This window comes from Vidua macroura, chromosome 1 (assembly GCF_024509145.1).
Source record: "Vidua macroura isolate BioBank_ID:100142 chromosome 1, ASM2450914v1, whole genome shotgun sequence".
Taxonomy (NCBI): domain Eukaryota; kingdom Metazoa; phylum Chordata; class Aves; order Passeriformes; family Viduidae; genus Vidua; species Vidua macroura.
Window position 1 is genome coordinate 45,545,140 of NC_071571.1, and position 21,740 is coordinate 45,566,879.

Sequence of the window (21,740 nt, forward strand, 5' to 3'; positions counted from 1 at the left end):
GCAAAGACTCTAATTAGTTATTTTTTGGAAGAGGAGTTCTTTTGTCAAGTTACCATATTCTCTTGGGGAAGCTGATCAAAATCTATATCACTAAAATCTTTGTATCGAATCATGTTTTGAACAATAATGTTTGCCAACCAAGTTCATAATAGCTTTTCTTCTGTGTTAGCATGCCCTTTGAAAGGTATATTGTGTTAGCAAGGCAAGAAAATCAAATACTAACAAGAACAGAATTCAGATGAACTACAAAGTAGTTTGATGTATAGATGCTTTCAAAAATGCTTGTTACATGCAACTATTGAAAGTTTAACAGTGATTGACTAAATACAGAAGAGTTATGAAAGTGAAGTCTTTTTAATCTAAAATAACTTGTGGTGTACTTAAGTTTCCTCAAAATATAGATCTGAGTGCTATTTGGTTTCCTATTTTATGTGTATTATGAGCTACTTTAATTTTCCTTGTATTTCTAATAGTTAGACAAAATGACAGAGGAACTGGAGAACAGGAAGAATGAATATGAACTGAAAATGAAGCAAATAGATTGCTTTGTGGACTCATCTTCAGTAACATTTCCTCAGGTATGGCATTTGAGAGAAACATTTTCTCATAGTTTGTAATTATTATTTGTCTGCCAGAAATGTATTAATTTATGTCTCCAATGAAGTATTAAGACATGTAATCAATACATAGGGAAAACAGTCCTTTACTAATTGTTTGTGGTTTGGTTTTTTTCACTCGCCAGTGTCCTAAAACTCCTCCTAATTTTGATGTGAATTTGGCTAAGCTTTTAGAAACTCATGAGCAAGAAATAGCTGATCGAAGGGCCTCTGCAATAAATCTGGAGCACCTTGTGAATGAACTGAATGAAGAACGAAGAGCAAAAAATGATGAAATTCTAAGGCTGAAGGTACTATGAGTTAATCTCTGCTGGCAATTTGTAAGGTCAAAATGAGACAGACTGCAGAGTTCAGGTTTTTTAATGAGCTCTGCTTAGTAGTATGTCCATTAAAGCAGGAAGGCAGTTTTTGGTTTTTCCCTTTACCTAGGCTGGGAGCAAGTGGTGACAACTTGCTTGCGATGTCTAGAAATCTCATTTTCCCAAGGACTGTGCTGTTCTGTATTCATGAATGTCAAATGGTAACATCATTTTTGCTGCTGAAGCATTTCTCAATATTTGCTGCTGAAAGTATTCTCAATAAAGTTTCTAATGTAATTGTGGATGAAAGGGTGATGTAGATATTTGGCAGAGAACCATGCCTGTTTTCTGAGAAATATTTTTTGTCTTCTATTTTACTCAAAAGCATGTTCAACTAGAAATGAAAACAGGAATTGCAATCTGATCTTTAAATAAAATGTTTTGAATTTCACTTGCTTAGGAACAATTAAATGAGTTGGAGAACTTGCGTCTGGAAATGCAGATATTGGTGGAGAACAACAGGAGTTTACAGAGCCTTGTAGAAGCTCAGAGACCAAGCAAGAACAGGTAAAGTAAAATAAACCACGAAAAATCCCTCTTAACCTGAAATAATTAAGATAAAGTTTACAGGTTTTATTTGAAGTACAGACTTACATTGTTTACCTATTTAGAGATTGACTCAAACTTTTCTATGAAGATTATTTACTGGCTTGTAAACTTCATGCCCCTTAAATCAAGAGCTCTTAAATGCAATGAAGTTTTATAAAGGGAATGGAAACAATGTAAAATCATTATATAATACCCAAGAATAAATTACTGTTAATTCCTGGGTATTATATATTGCCATGTCACTTGTGTAGTTATGGATCCAGTAGATAAGGAATGTCCAAATAAATGCAACACAAGTTTCAATGTAGACATAAATGAAATTTTAAAGCCTCCAATATACAATTAGCCTTTGGTCTATTCAAACCACAACTCCTATCAAGTAAAAGGAGCAGGGAATTCTTAGCACATATCCAAATTACATCCTGAAGTCCCAAGTCAGGAATCCAACAAGTGAGGGACATAAAAGTAATGCTTTTTTTGTGGAAAAAATTGGTCTAGAAACTCTACATAAACTGAAAAATAAAGCCATAGAATCCAGTGTTCCATGGCATTGTTGTTTGAGTGTGATTTCCATTTCAATTCATAACACAATTTCAAATGTCTGTTGCAAACCAAGCAGAAAACCTTAGAAACGGCATCATTGTTCAGTAACCTACCTGATCTGTTCACAAGGTTTTAAGTTACTGAAAACAGTGGTTTTATTGTAATATAAAATGCAATTATAAAACTTCTAACCAATTAAGTTTTTCCCATATGATGCACTACAAGGACAAAGCTGGTTTGTGAGTTATTTTAATTGTATGTGTTTTCTTATTTCCATCCAATGTCATGTTGATTAAAAACTACCAAAATAAAAATTAGTGAAGTCTTTTGAATACAAGAAGCTTTTACCTTCTTAACTAGGCAAGACCACTGAGCAGTGATCTTGTAGGAAGTCTTTCTGCAGTCTCCATACACATAAACACTGTGAACTAATGAAATATGTACCTCAATCCCAAAGCTGCTCTTGTGGTTTAACCCCAGCCAGCAGCCAAGCCCCTCACAGCCACTCACTCACTCTCCACCAATGAGATCAGGGAGAGAATCAGGAGAGCAAAACCCAGAAAACTTGTGGGTTGAGATAAAAGCAGTTTAATAGGGGAAGCAAAAGTCACGCACACACAGAAGCAAAGCAAACCAAGGGATTAATTCACTGTTTCCCATGGGCAGGCAGGTGTTCAGCCATCTCCAGGAGAGCAGGGCCCCATCACAAGTAATGGTGACTTGGGAAGACAGACACCATCACTCCAAACCTCCCCTCTTCCTCCTTTTTTCCCCCCACTTAATTATACACTGAGCATGATGCCACATGGTCTGGGATGTCCCTTTGGCCAGTTTGGGTCTCCCTGTCCTGGCTGTGTCTCCTCCCAGCCTCCCACACAACCCCAGCTTCCCAGCCAGTGTGGCAGTATGGAAGGCAGAAAAAGCCTTGGCTGTGTGCAAGCCCTGCTTAGCAATAAGAAACAGATCTCTACATTATCAACCCTGTGTTCAGCACAAATCCAAAACACAGCCTCACAATGGCTGCTGTGAAGATGATTAATTCTACCCCAGCCAAAACCAGCACAGCTGTCTAACAAACGGTTTCATATTCATTACATTTGTAATTGTTTCCATTAAAACATTAATTTCTCTATATTCTGAAAGAAAATGTGTTTAGAAGTTTAAACCCTTCCGGAGTTTTTTTATGATGTTCAGTATTTTGAGTATGAACATGTGTGAAAAAAACTGCGCACATTTACTGGTTTAATCTGGATAACACGCTTTTACAACCAGTTTCCTCTGTTAGTGAGAAACTTTTTTTCTCATTCTTGAATTTCCTAGTGATCAGAAACATCCTGATGTTCAGTACCTTAAAGAGAAAGAGGAAGAGATTGCTGAAGAACGACTTGCCAAGGTATATTATCCTTCTCATGTCAGTTGCTGTTGACCTGCTCTGAAGTATTAATGTGGTAGTTTTTTGTTGTTGGTTTGGTTTGATTTTTTTGTTTTCATGGCAGCAAAACAAACACCAATTTCTAGTGAATTCTAACAGGCACAGCCTGAGACTTAGCTCTTAGGATTTCGGTCTTGGCCTAACACCAGTGGACTGGGTGTCAGATTGCACAATTAGCAAAAACAGATTCAGATTGCTAAATCTGACTTATCCCCAGAGTTGGAAAGTGAAGATTGTGTCACTTGCTAATGTCAGGGCTCTCTCAAAGGGAAGTTAATGTCACAGCAGAGGTTTCCATGGATGTCCCAGACAGAATAACCCCCTGTTAGAGCTCTGCTGTATGTGTGTGGGCAGAGAGACACTGCTGTGGGTCAGATATTTTTAAACATACATATATATGTGGGTATGTGTGTATGTTAAACATTAAGACTGCATCTATTTTTTTTTTGAACTTTTACAGAATAAAGCAGTGGAAGAAATGCTGAAAATCAAAGCAGAGTAAGTCTAACTATTGTTCCTTGAACTGGAAACTAGTATTAAACTAATTAATGACAGAAAAAAAAAAAATCCATTTAAGCAATAAAAGTCCAAGATCAGAAATTACAAATGGCATCATTTGGAAGTGTTTACCCTTCTGCAAGATACCTTGAGCTCTTACTCTTTCTCATCAGTAGGTGGTAGTAGCACCTATTACTACATAGCATTGTATCAGGACAATACTTTAATAGCTAGAACCATAAAAACTTAAATTGGAAGGGATGTTTTTAATTGTTTAAAGTTATTTATATGCAGTGAATTGTAATCTCATTCCTTTTCAAATTAAATTGAAATACTGTTCATTTTTTATTAATATTGCAAATATTTTATAATTTTAAATGTAATGTAATTATTTTTATGCTATTTGTTTAAATTTCTGTGGTTCACCTTGAAAAATGAAAAAAAAAATTATTTGAGGATTTCTAAATTGTGTTTGCACTATTGGGCAAGCAGTCCTCAAAATTCAAGTGTTTTGTACCTTGGATGGGTAGTAGCGAAGAAAGAAAATACTGAATCAGTAGATAAAAATTACTTTGAAAATATCTGTCCTGCTGTTTTTTTCCTAATCTGTATTGCTTCAGGATTTATTATGGCTGAATCTCCTAACATAAGTGTTATTTTCTTTTGATGGAATGCTTTCTACGTAAGTTACTTCTTTTGCAGAGGAAGATAGTTCTTATGCACATGGTCATTTCAAAAGTAATTTGCATTAAATTTTCCAGAAACCCTACTCTGGAAATTAGGGATTATTTTGCTATTTGATGCACTGATTTTGCTTTCCTGTCTGGTCTCCGAAACACACTTCATAGCAGTGCTACAATATGTCATACAAGCAAATATAATGGACAATGAGGGAAAGCATTCTTTTCTCATCAAGAAAATGTCTTGAAAATGCAGCAAATGAATACTATTCACAGAGCAGGTCTTAAACACCACACTTCAGTAAAACAAAACTAATGACAAAAATTTCATGTATGCAATATTTGAATTGATCTGCAAAATTACTCAAGTTAATAGAAACAGTAGACAGGCTGCTAAGTTTGATGGGACAGTTTATTATCCTGTGATCTTATTTGCTGAAAATGTTATAATTCTATCCAAAGTGGTACTTATTCTGTTACCAGGCCAACCAAGCAGGCTCAGACCATCTGAAATGCTCAGAGATGTTTCTGAGCAACAAGGCTGTCAAGGGGGAAAAGCCCCAGACAAACAAGCATTTTATAGAGGGAATCTGTAGAGCAGCTGAGTTTAGCTGAAAAATTTACATTCCTTAGGTGAGTTAATTCAAAGTGTTCTTATAGGTGAAGCTTCTGTTTTCAGTCATGAGTGGAGTTGTATATCCTGGATTGCAAACAGCACAGTTCCCAAAGAGAAGAGTAGGTCCAAAATACTGCCTAGTTGATAGTATCAAACACAAGAACTGTGAAGCAGAATGAATTTCTTCCTTTCTTTAGCACTAAATTCTAAGGGAAATACAATATCTCAAATTAATGCTTTTAAAGGAGTCTCCCTCCATGTCCAAGACAGACTTAGTAATTCAATTGTATGATCTTTATATTGGTTTTTAATGTTTTATGATTCTTTTATATTGGCAGATTAGAAGAGACCAAAAATATCCTCAGAATCAAAGAGAATGCCTGTCATGAAATAACTCTGGAGATGGAACGAACAAGGACTTTGGAGCACAGAGCATTTAATGAGAAAGAAGAAATTAGATCAAAACTGGAGGAAGCATATGAAGAAAAAGACAGGATTGAAAAGGTTACATATATATAATTTTTTTGTCATCTTCACAGCAAAATCTTATTTAGCAGAGGTACAACTGTTTTGTTTTGCAGTTTAGTTTTATTTGTGATGTCTCTGCACTAGTGAGACAGAGGATACAGGATAAGGTCTCGATACAGAAATCACTTAGTAGTACAAATCAAATGGTGCTCTTTTTTTGCCCTTTAGAGGGATCTAACATAGTGTCTAAGGAGACATAAGACAAATATGTATTTCCTGTGTGAAGCAACTCTTGCATCATATGTTACAACAAACTTAAATGTTAGTATGTTAATAGCTCTAAGAAGCTATTGCTTCTGAAAAGAGAAGGAGAGGCTACTACTAAGAGGTACACAATGTATTTACTATTACAGGAAATAAAATTGCTGAGGAAGCAAGTTGCCTCGCTTGCTGAGGAGAATGGGAAATTACTTGGTCATCAAAACCTAAACCAGAAGATTCAGTATCTTGTGAAACTGAAGAAAGATTATGCTAAACTTACAGAGGTAAGTCGTAGAGTAGATTACAGATGGAGTAATGGCCTGACATAGCAAAGAGCTAAGCTTTGAGAATGAAAACTATAATTCCTGCTCTTCTGTTGGAGAGGAACGGAAATACCTTTGATTTTATGCAGCTGAGTACGTCATGGCTGGTGTGCATCTCCTCAAAGGCCCCAGACAAGGATCTCCATTTTATTTTCTCAAGTATATAGTGTATAAAACACTTGAACAACTCTAGATACTGCTTGTGTAAAAATACAAAAAAAAAGAAAAAAAAAAAATTCATGATAATTTCCTTAATATACCCATCTTTTTTCTCTGTTTTACAGGAAACTGAAAAACTACGAGTCGAAAACGCTTTTTTGAAAGAATCAAAAAAATGTAACATTTGTAGACATTATGATCAACTGTAATGACCCAAATAAAACTGCAGAGCCATATTTTTTTTAAAGTGTACAGAATAAGCAAAAGTCAGTTGTCAAATTTGACTTTTGCTGTGGTTCTGGAGTAATCAAGTATTCTAGTTGGTAGATCTTTTGCTGGTAATAACTCTAAGTGAAGATTGTTATTCCAGCTCTGTTGGCAGCTTTCAGTGAAATTTTAACACCTTTTTGTAATTTTTTTCAATTTAAAAACCTGATTTTGTATAGATGCTGGGTAGATACTTCCTTGAAACTCTGTACCTTGACAAGGAAAAGATTTCTCCCTGGGAACATACCTGGATTTTTGTCTCCTTTTGTGCTCTTATTCAGGTTCCTACCATTTCTGAAATGCTACATTTTCCATCAGAGCCAAAATTCAAAAAGCGCAATTTCTTTGTGTTTGTTTCTTTGGTTAAACATAGAATGATTTTCCTGAGTTGCTTAAAAATAATTTTCATATTAAACTTGTTCAATAAAGCATAAATGTGAATTTAGTAACAGTCTTGTAAATAGTGCTATAAATACATTTTTTGTTTCTGTTCTTTCTTTTTTTGAAAATAAAATGCTTTTCAAACCTTTTTTCTGTTAGTATAGACTTAAGAGTTTTGTATTAGCACTTTAGGAAATTCCAAGGGTTTTGCAACCATTTTCTTATCAAAGATGTGAAAAATGTTAGGAAAGAAGATGTGAAAATATGCAGAACATTTTCTAGGAGTACAGCATAAGTTCATTTAATCACACTTAAAGATTTATTGCAAGTAACTGAAATGTTTTATTAGTGAAACACAAAATGTTGATTTCTATAGCAATATCAAACTGGGTTTTTTTACTGACACTAATCCTATTTTTCTGTTCTCTGGCTAATTCATACAATACTAGTTTTGACCACAAGTGCTGAAGCAAAAGGGAATAAAGAGGAAGATGTGTCTAGAAAAGGGTAGAATATACCTAATGCCTTCCTACATTACTTGGCTGGGGGAAAGAAGAATTTCCACCACCTTACCTATTTTAAGCTGCAGATTTGTTTCCACTTGAGATGTGATGTGAAATAGAGAAATAAAAAGCTGACCTTAAAGGGGTGTTGGGGTGGGAGTAGAGGTCAGGCTAGCACGGATGAGAAGCACACAGGCCAAGAGGGATTCGTCAAGGGTGCTTTTATTTGTGACTGCCATGTTCTGTGTTTACAATTATTTCTTTCCTGTCTGTTTCTGGACTATCTGTATGTCGGCAGAGTCTTCTGCACTTTTTCTGTGTTGTATGTGGTCACAGCAGGAGCGAGCGGCGTTGTCCTCTGGCTCCGTGCTCCCGTTTGTTCCAATAAAGCCTTTGTACACAAGCGAACACGGCTCGCGTGCCCTTCCCTCGCTGCCCGCCCGCTCCCGGCTGGTCCCGCCCGCGCGCGGGGCGGCGCTGCGCTGCGCGGGGCCGGCGGGGCCGGGCCGGGCCATGCGGACGGGGGCCGGGGCGGCGGCGGCGGCGGCCGCAGGGGGCCTGGGGGCGGCGGCGGCCGCCGCGGCGAAGCTGGCGCTGGGCCCGGGCGGGGAGGCGGCCGGCGGCCCGGTAAGGAAGGAGCAGGCGGTACTGGGCCCCCCGAGTTCCCGTGCGGCCGCCCCGCAGGCGGCACTCGGCGCTGGGGCTTGCGCTGCAAATCGCGGCGGTGGAGGGGAAGGAGCGGGCTGGTTCTTCCTCCGGCGCTCCCGAGCGCTGCCCTGGATTTGCGGGGAAAGGGGGGCGGCCTCGGCGGGCGGAGCCGTGACTCAGCCCTGGGGGAGCCCAGCCTTGCAGGGCTGACTAATGCGCGGTGCCGACGTAAACAGCGGGGAGAGCGCAGCGAGGCTGCCGGGTGTGAGGAGAGCGAGCGTGGTACGGGAATGTCCCGAACCAAGCCCAACTCTGGGAGCTCATTTCCAGTCCTTCTACGTCAGTGTTACTTTAAAGCAGAATGTTAGTATGACTGAGCATCAAATGCTTGTTCTCAGCCCACTGTTTGCTGATAGCAGTGGCCTTCTCCCTTTTATTCTATCTCTGCTCGGCCCCTTGATTTCCTCAGTGCTTCTCTTCGGGTGTTCGTTGGTGATGATCTTTATCTCGGTCGCGTTTCACAAACCTCTGCGTGCTGGAGGTTGCGTAGGACTGCTGGCCCTTCACCTCGGAGGTAGTGTCCTTACCTCCAGGAGTGACCTCTGGCACAGGCACGGCAGAGGGGGAGATGGGCACCAGGTTGTGTGTGAGTGGGGACAGGAGGAAGGCAGCATACCCGTATCCTAAAAGCACTTTGGGGAGATTCATTTCGGCATAGGTTGTTACTCACACATGGCAAACGCACATTTCCATTTGAAATCCAAAAGGGAACCCACAAGGGAAACTAGATCTGAAAGAAATCCAGCCTTGCACCAGGAAAAAAAAAAAAAAAGAAATTGACCTGTGTGATTATTAGAGAATAAAAGGCAAAATCTCAGTACCTGCCAATCCTGTTGATCCCTTCTGAGTTCTCAGAAAGGAGAAATTTAAAAAAAAAAATCTCAATACTCTTCACTCTGCCCAGAAAACCCCAAACTGTGCTCTGTACTGAGAGAATGGCAGAGCGTGGAATTACTGAAGGCGCTGACAGCATCTTTTCTAAGTATTTTTCTGTATTGAAATTTATAAAAATATTGCCCATTTCTTTGGGGGCAGGGTGGGGAGAGGTTGGTGCTTCTTTTAGTTTTTTTAATGTGCTATGACAAAGTATCATATCATTGCTGTGAAGTGTCACCAGAACATCAAGAGAGATTATCCCTCCTGTCTACTCAGCCCCAGTGAGCACACACCTGGATTTTTGGGTTCAGTTCTGAGCACTCCACTGCAAAAAAGAGATGGAGCTACTGGAGAGTACAGCAAAGGCTCATAAAAGTGATAAAGGGATCAGAGCATCAATTTGTGAGGAGAGGCTGAAAGAGCTGGCACTGTTTATCTTGGAGAAGAGAAGGTTCAGGGGGATCTTCTCAATATGTAGAAATATCCGCAGTGAGGGTGCACAAAGGATGGAGCCAGGTTCATTCCAGTGGTGCCCAGTAACAGGACCGGAGACAAGGGGCGTGTGCTGAAATGGGCAGTTTCCTCTGAACATCCAGAAACACCTTTTCACTGTGAGGGTGACCAGGCACTGGCCTAGGTTGCCCAGGGATGTGGCAGATTCTCCATCCTTGGAGATACTCAAATACCATCCGGACATGGGCCTGGGCAATCTGCTGGAGTGATGAGGTTGGACCAGGTGAACTCCAGAGATCCCTTTTAACCTCAACCATGCTGTGATTCCGTGATTGTTTCTTTTTTATGGGCAGATTGGTTTCTTTCACTTTTCAGGTCCATTCCAGGTGGCAATTATTAATTAAATTAATCAGCTTAGCTGTAAAACTAGCCAAGTTTTATGTAAATGCCATAATCTTCCTAGTTGCCTAAATTGCACAGGACTGTAGATGCATAAATATTTCAGTGCACACATGTGGCAAAGGCATTTCTGCGTAGCAGCCACGAGATGACAGAGATTCAAGGGGTTTTGTGTTGGAGGAAGAGCTACAGAAATCCCAAAATAAATGGAATAGCAGCCATCACTTGTGTAGTGTGGGACACGGCAGCAAAAAGTGTATTGGTACTTCTAAGAACTGATAATGCAGGGTAGCAGGATACACCACGGCACCACAAGGATGGATTTCCTGGCCAGAAGGATGTGTGTGGTGGCCCAGCCTGAGAGCAGTCTGACCAGGAAGGGTCATTGCACTTGAACAAAAGCTTTTCTTTGCTTTCTCCGCTCCCCTGCCAGTCTTCATCTAAAATTACTTCTGCCACTTCAGGAGTGATTCTGGATTATCTGAAGTGTACACTGAAAGTAATCTTTGCTTAGAAAAGCAATCAGAACAGTAATCCTTGACTCATTGGGGTGGCTCAGCTGAGCTCTTAGCAGGGGAGGAATTTATCTCCCTCCTTCCTTGTGGGGAACACGTGGGGATGTTCCTGTCTCTCTGTCCGTGTACCATTGCAATGACCACTCTGCTGCCCTGGGCACAGAGAAACTTGACCTTTCTCTGATAAACTCCTTCTGGGCATGTGCCACCTGCAGCTGATTTCCCTGGCTCTGCATTAGGAGATCAGAAGAAGCCATGGATTCCGGTTTTGAAGGTGGCATAGTTGCTGTGATAGTGGGAGCCAGCTTTGCTTCACCACTGGTAGTCTCAGACTAGGTCAAGTCTGGCAAGATCTCTGGAGGTCTCTAGTCCAACCTTTACTTACACATGATCTTTTCCAGTTAAGTTTTAAATACTTAGAAGGTCAGAGAGCCCATGACCTCTGTTCCAGTGCTTGATCACCTTTGCTTTTCCTCATAACGGATTTCATTTGTTCCATACTTGCCTGGTTGCCTTTTGTCATATCCTAATGGACCTTGGAGAAGAGCCTGGGCTCCATCCCTCTACACCCTCAGGCTAATGGCAGTAACAAGATTTCTTAAGACTTTTTTTTTTACCTCAGCAGCATGGTCGCTTTCTGATCCAGAAATACACTGGAGTTAGGTGAAACACAAAGAATTGTTTTCCCTCTCATCCCTACTCCCAAGTCTGCTTACTCACTAGAGGTGTGTGGATGTACATAACTCCCTGAGGAAAGTAAAACTGCCAGGTCATACAGGCAGAGAGTGAAACTGGGAGGCAAACCCCATCCTATAGTGAGCTATAACACAGCAGAAGTTTTCTTCCTCAGAGGAGCAGTAGTAGCTGGACACGGTTGCCCCTCTTATCCATCCACACAGGTTTTGCCAGGGTGTCAGTGGGAAAACAAAGCAATTCACTGGTGGGAATCATTCTGAATCTTTACTATTGCCCTGATCAGTTGCAAAAGTTGGAGACTTTTGCCATAAGTGGGGCAAGATGAGGTCACACACCTGCACCATCCCTCACTGAAGTGGAATTAGCCTTGGAGAGCTTGTGCCAACCATCAAGCATGGATTTACTTTGCACTGTTTTCCTTCTAACTTTGTACTTGCCATATCACTTGCTTCAGAAAACTGTGGGCTCCCCCACTGCTTGCAGTCAGTAATTTCTTTTTCTGCGTGGGAGCAGGACACAGTTGGTGGACGCCGTTGATTTGGGCAGCTGGCAGGAGGACACTGCTGGCAGGAGGACACTGGACACTGCAGCCATTCCCACAGGGCAGGTGCCACCTCTGAGCTGTACTTGGTGACTTCAGACTTGCATTTCTGTCTGCCTTAAGATGGATTCCAGTGTGGACTGAAAGGTGGCAGGCTATGAATCTGTGATTGCTATGAGCTTAGACAAAGCTTTGCTTTCACTTGTCGCTGTTTGTGAGAGTTGTGATCTGCCTGCCTGTGATCTCCCTTGGTATCTTCACATCAACTATATGGAACCCAGGGGCTGGGGAGATGGCCTCAGCTGCTTAAACTAGGAAGGGGTGGGAGGCACTGTGAATGGTGCTGGCTTTTTAGATGCAACTGTGCCCTTTTCTCAGACTGCGGCAGTTACACATCTGGTCAGGTTGTCAAAGGAGAGAGATACTTCTTGAGGCCCTTGAATTCAGAATTGGTTTTATTGCTACTAAATGCTAGAGCAGAGACCCCATCAGTAAACGTCCCTACTCTCCAGTGAGTGTGCAAAACAAGGCATAAAGCCACTCAGCTCTTTCTTTCACTCCAGAGATCCTGCTCTACCCTCACTGCAGCAGTAGTAGGACGAGTGCTTTGGAACCACCCAGGTCTTTGCTCACATTCACAACAGTTGGGATCTGGAGCACACACAGTGCCAGCATGTACATCTCTGGTGTTTGTCAGACTGAATTTAACCCTGTTCCATACATCAAGTGATAAGTGAAGGGCATTTATGGGCATTGCATGTGCACCATGTTGTGAACTGGAGAGCTTTCTGCAGGTTGGCTTCTGGCATGGCAGCTGCTGCACATTATCCCAGAACTTCTCAGCTTGTAGTGCGAGGCTGGGCTTGCAGCAGGACATGGCAGGCTCACAGTCTGTCCAGAGCTGTTTCCTCATTTCCATTTCCTTCTGTGACTTAATATATTCATCTTCATGTAATACCAGCTGTAATTCAGTTTTAAAAGCCCACACCATTAGGTTGGGCTCCAAAGTGCCCATGAATTATTGAGGTTGAATAATGGGGGGTGAAAATACACAGAGTTTTCCATTTTGTCCTGCAGCTGCCAGCGTTGCTTCGCCTCAGCTGTGTTGGGCTGGTGTTAGTGTGCAATGCAGTGATGTGGACAGTCTTCACAAAAGCCTTACGACTCTCCTCCTCCTCGGCTGCTGCCTCGGTGACAACGACAGCCTCCAACTTCATCTCTTCGGTGAGTAGACCCCTTCCCCAGACACTGAAGCCTGAGGAGCACGGCGAGGTGGGAATGCCCATGCTGGTTGTAGCTCATCTCTCAGTGCAACCAGCATCGCTGGCCACAAAGGGGGAGTTACAGGCAGATATGAAATGATTGTGTCAGGCCTCAGCTGCTCTGATAGTTGTTCACGGCACAGATGGTGGAACTTTCCTGGGTGGTGCAGGAGGAACACAGTTTACTGAAGTTTTCTAATTGCCAGTGGGAGCTGGAGCTGGGAGCTTTGCTTCATTTTGCTTTTCCTTTGCAGCACCTCACTTGGGACAAGCCAGAGTCACCCTAGCTGGGTCTGAAGATGCATCACCTCTAGTGATGGCAACAGTCTTTGACCTGCAGGTTTTTTCCACTTGCTTTTCCCTCTTGGCAGCAGTCCACCTTGTTTCTGTGCTCCAGCTGGCAGACAGCTCATGGTGGTGTCCAGTAATCGACAATAATAATAAATACCCAGTCAGTGGGAAATTTGGCTCCTGAGAAGTGCTGGAAAGGCAGCAAAGCACATGTGCATCTGTCAAATCTTGCTTTGGAACCACAATATGGCTGTGCTTCCAGGCTGCTGGTGGAGTTGGTCATCTCCAGCATCACCTTCAGCAGCCATTCCTGTTGGTCATCCCAGTAGTAGTTTCCTCAACCAGTTTTTTTCTAGGGCTGTCTCTCCCAGAAGTCCTCACAGCCTGTGGCAGCACAAGAGGCCTTGGGGCAGCTTGGCCCAGCAAAGCTTTGTGTTTCTCTTTTCCTTCAGGCTATCCTGGGAAAATTGCTCTTCGGGGAGACGTGGACGCCTCTGTGGTGGGTCGGCCTCGTCATGACAGTCTGTGGGCTTATGCTGCTGCACACTGCTTCACCGCAGCTGGTGCAGGTCCCAGTGGAGAAGAAGGAGTGATAGTTCCAGATAGCTGGAGGGGTCACGGTGCCATGCTGCCCCTCTCCAGCCTGTCTCATGACAGCATCCCCAGTCTCCAACAGCCTCTGAACACAATGGCCACCAAGCTGCTGCTAACCCCTGCTCACTGCTCATCTGCTGACTTGCAAAATCAAGTTGGTCACATCTTTCCTGGTGGTGGTATGGTGGCAGTGACAGCCTCAGAGGGAGCTGGTCAACTCTGAGTCAGTATTGTGAAAATCAGGGCCAGAGGCTTATCAGCCACTCTTCCTCTTCACACCCTGTGGCTGTGGAGCTTTCCCAGTTTGGGGAATGCTGAAAGTAAACAAAGTAAACATAGTGGCTGTAGAAGGGGCTTGTACATCAATATTTTTCTGTGAAAGGACCTATACCAAAATAGAAAAGCAATTAAAGTTAGATGCTGAAGGTTATTTCTGCTCTGTTGTTCCTGACTTCCTGTCTCTTGAAATGGTTCTGTGCCCACTGCTACCTGTAAGGCTGTGGAAACATTCATTAATTCCTTCATCTTCCTCTATCAGTCACATACACCTTTTAATTTGTCATTTGTATCTGACAACATCTAGAATTTTCACTTACCCATTCTTGACATGTTAGTCACTGTAAGGTTGCTGCTCTTTCCTTTAAACCTTTACCCAGCGTAGGGTTTTGATCACCATTCCTGCTTTGTGTAGGTCAAACTAATTTTGGGACAGTTAAACGGGCAACTTGGAGTGTCCATGTTCAACACTTCCCTCATCCCCACTCAAGTTGACAATTGCTTTAATGTTTGGTAAAAGGGAGTTTCTCAAGACACATTTTTTCTATACCTCTGGATGATGCTTATTCCCATTGGTGTGATGTGATCAACCAAATCACTGGTATCTGCTAAATTTTGCATCAGTCATTAATCCGTGTTCAGGTGTCAGTTTGGTGAATGTGTCACGAATCATCATTTGTAAGGTATCAGATTCATTCCCCTGCCCACTTCTTTTTTTTCCTCCTTGGAAATTCTTCAGTTGGAATCCTAATTAAGAAATATAATGATGTCTATAAATGTATGCATCATGCTGGTGATATCACTTGCTTGCTCTGGGCTTGCCAGGTTGTCTCTGTCATCTTGTAACGACAGAAGGTGAGTCACGATTGTGGCATGTGCAGAAAACCCAAGGACATATTTCTGTGAGCATCTGTATCGGAACCTGTCAGGTCTGTCATGACTGGCAGATCTGCACTGTGTCAAGTGTAAAATAGACTTGTGGATGGAAATGCCACTGGAGTTGGGTTTGTGCCTTCTTCTTTGAATCAGAAGAGTCACTGTCTCTTAGAAGAGGCCAAGAGCCTTTTGCTCCATTCCCTGCCATTCTACCTCACTACAGCTTGCAGCCATGTCCCAAGAGGGGCAAAGCCTTTGCCTCTCCCCTCAGTGTGCTCTCAAGTCTTCCTGTAAAAGAGGGGGGCTGCATATGTGGTGGGGGAGAGGGCAGAGTGCTCTGAGTGCCTTCCCTCCCTGCCACCATGAGTTTTGCACCTGGGGAGCTCTCTGGTGGCAGTCGTGGTAGGGTGGGACACATCCAGTTGCCTGGGAAGCTGCGACCTGACACAGGGAGCCAGCATCCCTCATAGGTCTGTAGGCATGACAGCCAGGAACCATGCATTTCTAAGTACATCAGGTCTCTTAGATCTTCATAGATGATGGAAAATTAATGAAGCCTGATTTATTTGCCCTCGTTATTAACCCTCAGCCAGCTGTAAGCCATGGCTGCCTTCATGCAAACAGCAGTAGAAGAACCAGGCTCTCTGGTTAATTTGGATGTTGCCCCATTTCCTAACAAACCATTTGGAAAGCTTTTTAACCTGGACTATCTCAAAACTGGTATTTCTATATTACAGTCATTATTGGAGGTCAAGGTTTAGGAGGTGTTTCTTTGGAAGTGGAACGTGTGCAGAAGGTGTGATCAGCACTTTACTTTGTGGTGCTCACTTTAAGGCGGATGAATATAAACCAGGGCTGTCTCATACAAATTCTCTCATACATACTTGAAGGTGGGAATGGAAGTAAGTTTTTCTCCAATTCCCATGGTAAGAAAAGAGTTCATTTTATGGCAGAATCCCACCCCTCTTGTGTACACAAGAGTTTGGCCATGACTGCCAGTGGGGCCAGGGCTACAAGAAAAACTGTAATCGCTGTGTGGCAAAGCAACGTACTTCTGTAAACCATTCATTTCCAAAATAAAACCGTGTCCAAAGCTCAATGGCTGATTTTTTTTTTTTTATTTATTTACAGACATTTTAGACTACACATACACACAATAAAACTATGTGAGACTAACGAATGAGCTATGTTTGACAAGTCAGTGGTTCAGATGTGGTGGACCTTGTAAGGTGGCTGAAGATTATGGCCAACTCCAAGACCTTGGTTTACCAGGGTGGAAGGTGGGCTACCTTTTTGTGGGAACTACAGCAGTGTGCTTGTATGAAGTTTTTGCTTGAGGTGAGGTATTATTAGAGAAGAGTGTTGGACACATGTTTCCACTCAAATTCCAGCAAAATGCACTTCTATGTGCACATCTCACAGAAACACAGTGCTGTATCTCTACAGCATTCGTGGATAGGGGCAAAGCCGTGGATGTTGTCTACCTGGGCTTGTGCAAAGCATTAGACACTGTCCTGCTCGACATCCTTGTCTCTAAATTGGAGACATGGGTTTGATCCCAGGCACACCTACAAGCTGGGCTGAGACATGATTGACAGCAGACTTATGGAGAAGGACTTAAGGGTGTTGGCTGACCAGAAACTTAACATGAGCCAGTAGTGTAGGCTGGCAGCCCAGAAAGCCAAACAAATCCTGGGCTGCATCTAAAGGAGCGTGGCCAGCAGGTGGAGGGAGGTCATTCTGTCCGTGTACTCTGCTCTTGTGAGACCCCTGTGGGTCTGCCTCCAACATTCTGTGGTCCTGCATCCAACTCTGGTGCCCCTGACGCAGGAAGAAAATGCAACTGTTGGAGCAAGTCCAGGAGGCCACAAAATTGATAAGAGAATTGGACCACCTGCCCTATGAAGACAGGCTGAGAGCATTGGGGTTGTTGAGCCTGGTGAAGAGAAGGTTGCATGGAGACCTCATAGCAACCTTCCAGTATCTGGAGGGGGCCTACAGGGAAGCCAGAGAAGGACTCTTCATCAGGAACTGCAGTGATAGGACAAGGAATAATGGGGACAAACTGTAAGAAGGGAAATTTAGGTGAGATAAAAGGAAATCTTTACCAGAAGAGGTTGCCCAGAGAAGCTGTGGATGCCCCATCCCTGGCACTATTCAAGGCCAGGTTGGATGGAGTTCTGAGCAGCCTGGGCTAGTGGAAGGTGTCCCTGCTCCTGGCAGATGATCTTTAAGGTCCATGATCCAGGGCTAGATGATCTTTAAGGTCCATTTCAACACAAACCATTCCATGATTCTCCCACCTCCCAAGTGCTGGTTGTAATGAGTCTTTCCTGCACCTACCTCTCGTTCTCAAACACAACACTTTGTTTTTCAGCATCTTGTTCATCATCAGGCATGGCTATACAATGTCATACTTTTAAAGAGTAGGAGAAGCAGGTGTATGGTTAACAGGAAAGCTCACAATGACACTTAGGAAGATTCGAATAAGAATATTTGAATTAATGGTGGCAAGCATTAGAAAAATTGGTTGTATAAACAAGGTCCAGGAGTATTGTATTCTAAGGAAAACAATGTCTCATATACCTTTACAAGGAACAAAGCCAAATGAAATTACAGTTTCAATTGAACCATAAACCATAATTTGACTGATTAGATAAGGAAATATACATAAAACTTTTAAATGTCCCTGTTGTTACTGACGAGTCACTGAAAGTTTGTACAGCATCTCAGTCACAGCATATATTGAAATCACTTGAAGGATGGTATGTCTGCCAAGGTGATAATTATTTGAAGTAGATGTGATAAATAAGTTTTGTAGATTGTTCTGCTGAATTTTGGTATATTCAAAATTTTCAAGGAATTTGACTGAGTGCCCTCTGCTGCCCCTTCAGAGACCTTAAATGATCACATTGCAAGAGTGTCCCACACACACACATAATTACACGATCTTGCAAGCAGTGGGCTGTTTTCAAAGAAGGAAGTCCTATGACACAACATGCCAGAAGAGTGGCTCTGACCTTGTCTGGCACAGAAAAAAACATGAAATTAGGAATAAGTGGGTACTAATCCTGACATGTTTGGGGTGCTCTTCTGCAGAAGAGCAGCAGCAAACCTTCATTTCGCAGACCTGAGAAGTGCAGAGGGAAGTTGCACAATATGGGCACTTATCCACAGCAAATGGTGTGGATAGTGTCTGCAGCTCACTTGATCTTGGAGAAAAATCTGGGGTGAGCTCAGGTCAGTGGTAAAAGCCTTCCCAGGAGAACCTGGGCTTTGCCTCTAAAAGTCAGGTGTGTGGAGTGTTGTACCACGGGACATTTTAATGGAAAGGATTGAAGAAGACAACATTCCTGAAAATGTTGTCCTTCCTGAGGACAGAACAAAGTACTTTAGTGTGTAAAACAACACCTTCTAGCTTTAGACAGATGTTGTTGGACTTGGTGTTTCAGTGCCCTTTCTAAGGTAAGTCTCTTTCCAGGTATTTAACACCAAAAAAAAAAAGGTCAGCAACTTGCTTGTAAAATCTGAAATGGGGTCCTGGGCCATGGACAGGGAGGAGGGGGAAGCCCTGTGGGTTGGGCAGGGGCAGCCAGTCCCAGTGGTGCTCTCAGAGTCCTTACATAGTCAATGGTTCTACCTGGAGTGTTTTTTCCAGTGCTGGACTCCCAAATTCAAGAGGGGTGTAGGAAACTGGTCTGGCTCAAGGATTCCAAGATGGCACAGGCCTAGGAGGAGAGGCTGAGGGATGTGGGCTGATTGAAGACAAGGAAGGCTCAGGCTGACCCAGTTAGCCTTGAAAGGGGGTTCCAGAGGCAGCATAGAAATGGCCAGTACTGAACAAGGTAATAGACACAAGTTCTCTCTTAGGACTTTCAAGCTGGCCATCAGGGGGAAAAATGTCACTAGGAGGTTAGTTTCCTATACAGGCAGCTGAGTCTCTGCCCATGGAGGTTTTCAAGATGCAGCTAGACAAAACCTCAAATGACTCAATCTAGTGTTGGTGACCATCCTGTCTGGGCAGACAGATGGATTTCCTGTGACCTAGGGGCCAATTTCATGATCGTCACCATCTATAACTGGAAACTGGTTTGACCTCCTGAGTCCATGTTTAGTAGCTCCCATTAAATCCTGCTGTGCCACAGAAAGGAGGTTCCTCTTTGAAGTACCCTGCAGACCTAGGCTGCCAAAGGCTTGTACTCTAACCACAGAAATCATAATGGATGCTTGCATATGCATTCATAGCCTGAAAACAAATTTATCAAAGGAGAAGGACTCCACGATAGCGAAGTACTTTGTGACTTTGAGCCTTTGCTGGTTGAGGGGATAGCCAGGTGGGTGCAATGTTAGCAATGGCTCCCAGGGCTGGGCAGGGCTGACCAGCTGCAGCTCCCCAGCATGGGGTGCCCAGAGGGATGACCGGGAAGCCTGAACCTTCTGTTACTCTGTCCCATGGCTGTGTCAGCACCACGGTGACCCATGGCCAGCAGCAGCACTTGGCATACAAAGGAGACTGTTTGCCCTGGGAGCAGCCAACCAGCAAGCCATGCTATTCACTCTCCAACGAAGTTTTTCGGTTTCTGGCTGTTTAATAACATTATTAGTTGTTTCAATTTTCCCTTGAGGTTTAAAGAAGGGTGTCTGTGAGTGGCTGTACTAATTGCCAAGATTTCCTAAGCAGCTCCCTTCATGCCCTTGAAGTCCTGAGGGATTGCTGGTGCTGGGTTAAAGCCTGGGGAACTCCTGGGTGGGGCCTCAAACTCCCATTTTGCTGGGGGGAGATGATGCACACCCTGCTTAGCCCCTGCATAGGTTTTGCAGAACACAGAGGCCCCACTGCGCCCTGAGGGGATAAATCCATGACAATGGAAATAAGCGAGAGGGAAGGGCTGCAAGGAGTGGTAGTAGGTGGGGTGCTGCAGATGGTGCTACCACTTTTTGTACATTTTGAACCTGTTGCTCAGTCTCGTTTTGCTCAAAGGTCACTAGAAGCCTGTGAGAGTCGGGGCTGGGGCTCAGCCATGTGAGCAACTCAGGGCCTCCCTTGGCACAAGCAGAGCATCTCTGTTTTGCAGCAAGAGGTGAGAGTTGGACAGCTCTGCTTGGCACTGGGACCTGCAGTGTGCAATGTCTGAACAGCAGCCAGGACTTCGACCCTAATTGCTTTCAATAAATTAGGGCAACACTTAAGGAGAAATGAGCAATGCTCCAGGGAAGGATGAGGCATTACAAATATATTTTCCAATGCCAGTTGATGTTTCCTCATCCAGATAGGAGGTAAGTTAAGTGATTTTTTCCCTTCAGGACACTCCAGTGTTAGGCAATCACAAGCATGATTCTGCTAGAAACCAGTGTTGCATGAAAATGCTTCCTAGAAAACCCTGGTAGTCATGGAGTGGAGCATCATGAGCTGCTGTGAAGGACAATAGCCTGAATGCTGTGACGAGGGGTGGGTGGGAATACTCTGGCTTGGTTGCTTTTCAGGGCAAATAGCCACAGATCCCTTGGCTCAGTCAGTCCTATCATACCTGGAGACTGCGACTTGATGGATGCATTCAGGGATTGGACAAAACCTTTGCACCTGCTGTGGTTTTGGTCTGCTCTGGTGCAGCACATGAGCCAGATCCCCAGCACTGTGCGAGAGCATGTCCTCCTTGTAAACCTTGGTCTAGGAAGTTTCTCCCTTCCCTCCACGTGACAATTTCAGTTGCAATGCTGGCTGGCGGGAATGCAGCATGGCTCAGTGTGACCTGTAGTCTGTAGACCACGTACATCTTGATGTGTATAGACACACACCCACACAGACAGGTGGGAGAAGCTGTTACACCTCCTCTGCAGAAAGAAATGTTACTCGAAGACACTGGCATGCAAGTTTCTGTTTTCTCACTTAGACATTTGCAACCAAATACATATCCTGTAGGTGGGAAGGTATTCTTTCAGTATTTTCCTTGTTCGCTGGAGCTGTTTTTAATACATGGATAAACTATTTTATCCCTGATTCAATATTTGCGCTGTTGATTTGCTTGCCCTTACCATTTATTTTTTGCAGCCCTATTTTGCTTTATTTTTCCTCGTACCTTTTCATATTGTTTGCTGTAGGTGTAGGCTGTGGGTATGTGTTCACACTGCAATCAGTCAGTGTGGTCATACATGCAAGCAAGTTCATGGGTCAGTGACAGTAGGGCGGATACAGCCCTGGAATAACTACACCCACCCACTTGTTGGACTCTTTCCAAACACACACTGTAGGTTATGGGATGGCATGGTGAGGGGGGTCCTTCGCCCCATTTCCGGTCTCTGGATGGGATGAAGGTGTGAGGAGGGAATTAGAAGGCTGGGGTCATTCAGACTGCAAGAGACTGTGGTACTTTGTAATAGGGGCTGAGAAGACCCTAAGTTGCATGGAGAAAGTAAGCTGGAATAATGAAGAAAGTGAGCTGTCAATTGTCTCCTCTGCCACGAGGATGGGGGCCACAAGGGAAGCCAGCAAGCGTCAAAGCCCAAGGAGCTTCCTCTTCTTGCAGTGTGTCATCTGGATGAGGAACTTCTGCCTGCAGGACGCAGCAGAGGCTAGCTGGCTCATCAGGTTCAAAAAGT

General features: G+C 43.5%; 2 protein-coding genes across 4 annotated transcripts in view; both read left to right on the forward strand.

The window, feature by feature from the left end:
* KIF15 (kinesin family member 15) overlaps window positions 1–7,217 on the forward strand; it is a 34,210-nt gene extending 26,993 nt beyond the window's left edge. For 2 of the 3 annotated variants that reach the window (XM_053984290.1, XM_053984307.1), the window contains 8 exons: window positions 474–578; window positions 743–907; window positions 1,377–1,483; window positions 3,389–3,461; window positions 3,961–3,998; window positions 5,633–5,798; window positions 6,176–6,307; window positions 6,631–7,217. In XM_053984290.1, the coding sequence (XP_053840265.1) occupies window positions 474–578; window positions 743–907; window positions 1,377–1,483; window positions 3,389–3,461; window positions 3,961–3,998; window positions 5,633–5,798; window positions 6,176–6,307; window positions 6,631–6,714 (870 nt within the window). In that variant the 3' untranslated portion in view covers window positions 6,715–7,217. The remainder of the gene's footprint in view (window positions 1–473; window positions 579–742; window positions 908–1,376; window positions 1,484–3,388; window positions 3,462–3,960; window positions 3,999–5,632; window positions 5,799–6,175; window positions 6,308–6,630) is intronic. The other variant, XM_053984298.1, reaches the window with a different exon arrangement.
* Window positions 7,218–8,169: 952 nt separating this feature from the next.
* Window positions 8,170–16,242, forward strand: TMEM42 (transmembrane protein 42). The gene is made up of 3 exons (XM_053984388.1): window positions 8,170–8,283; window positions 12,922–13,068; window positions 13,850–16,242. Exons 1-3 carry the CDS (start codon window positions 8,170–8,172, stop codon window positions 13,988–13,990), a joined length of 402 nt encoding a protein of 133 aa, XP_053840363.1. The 3' UTR covers window positions 13,991–16,242.
* Window positions 16,243–21,740: the final 5,498 nt, after the last annotated feature.

Coding starts and splice junctions, on each gene's coding strand:
- TMEM42 (XM_053984388.1), top strand. CDS start 8,170: ATGCGGACGGGGGCCGGGGCGGCGGCGGCGGCGGCCGCAGGGGGCCTG. Junction 8,284..12,921: donor GGGAGGCGGCCGGCGGCCCG/GTAAGGAAGGAG, acceptor TTTGTCCTGCAG/CTGCCAGCGTTGCTTCGCCT. Junction 13,069..13,849: donor CCTCCAACTTCATCTCTTCG/GTGAGTAGACCC, acceptor CTTTTCCTTCAG/GCTATCCTGGGAAAATTGCT.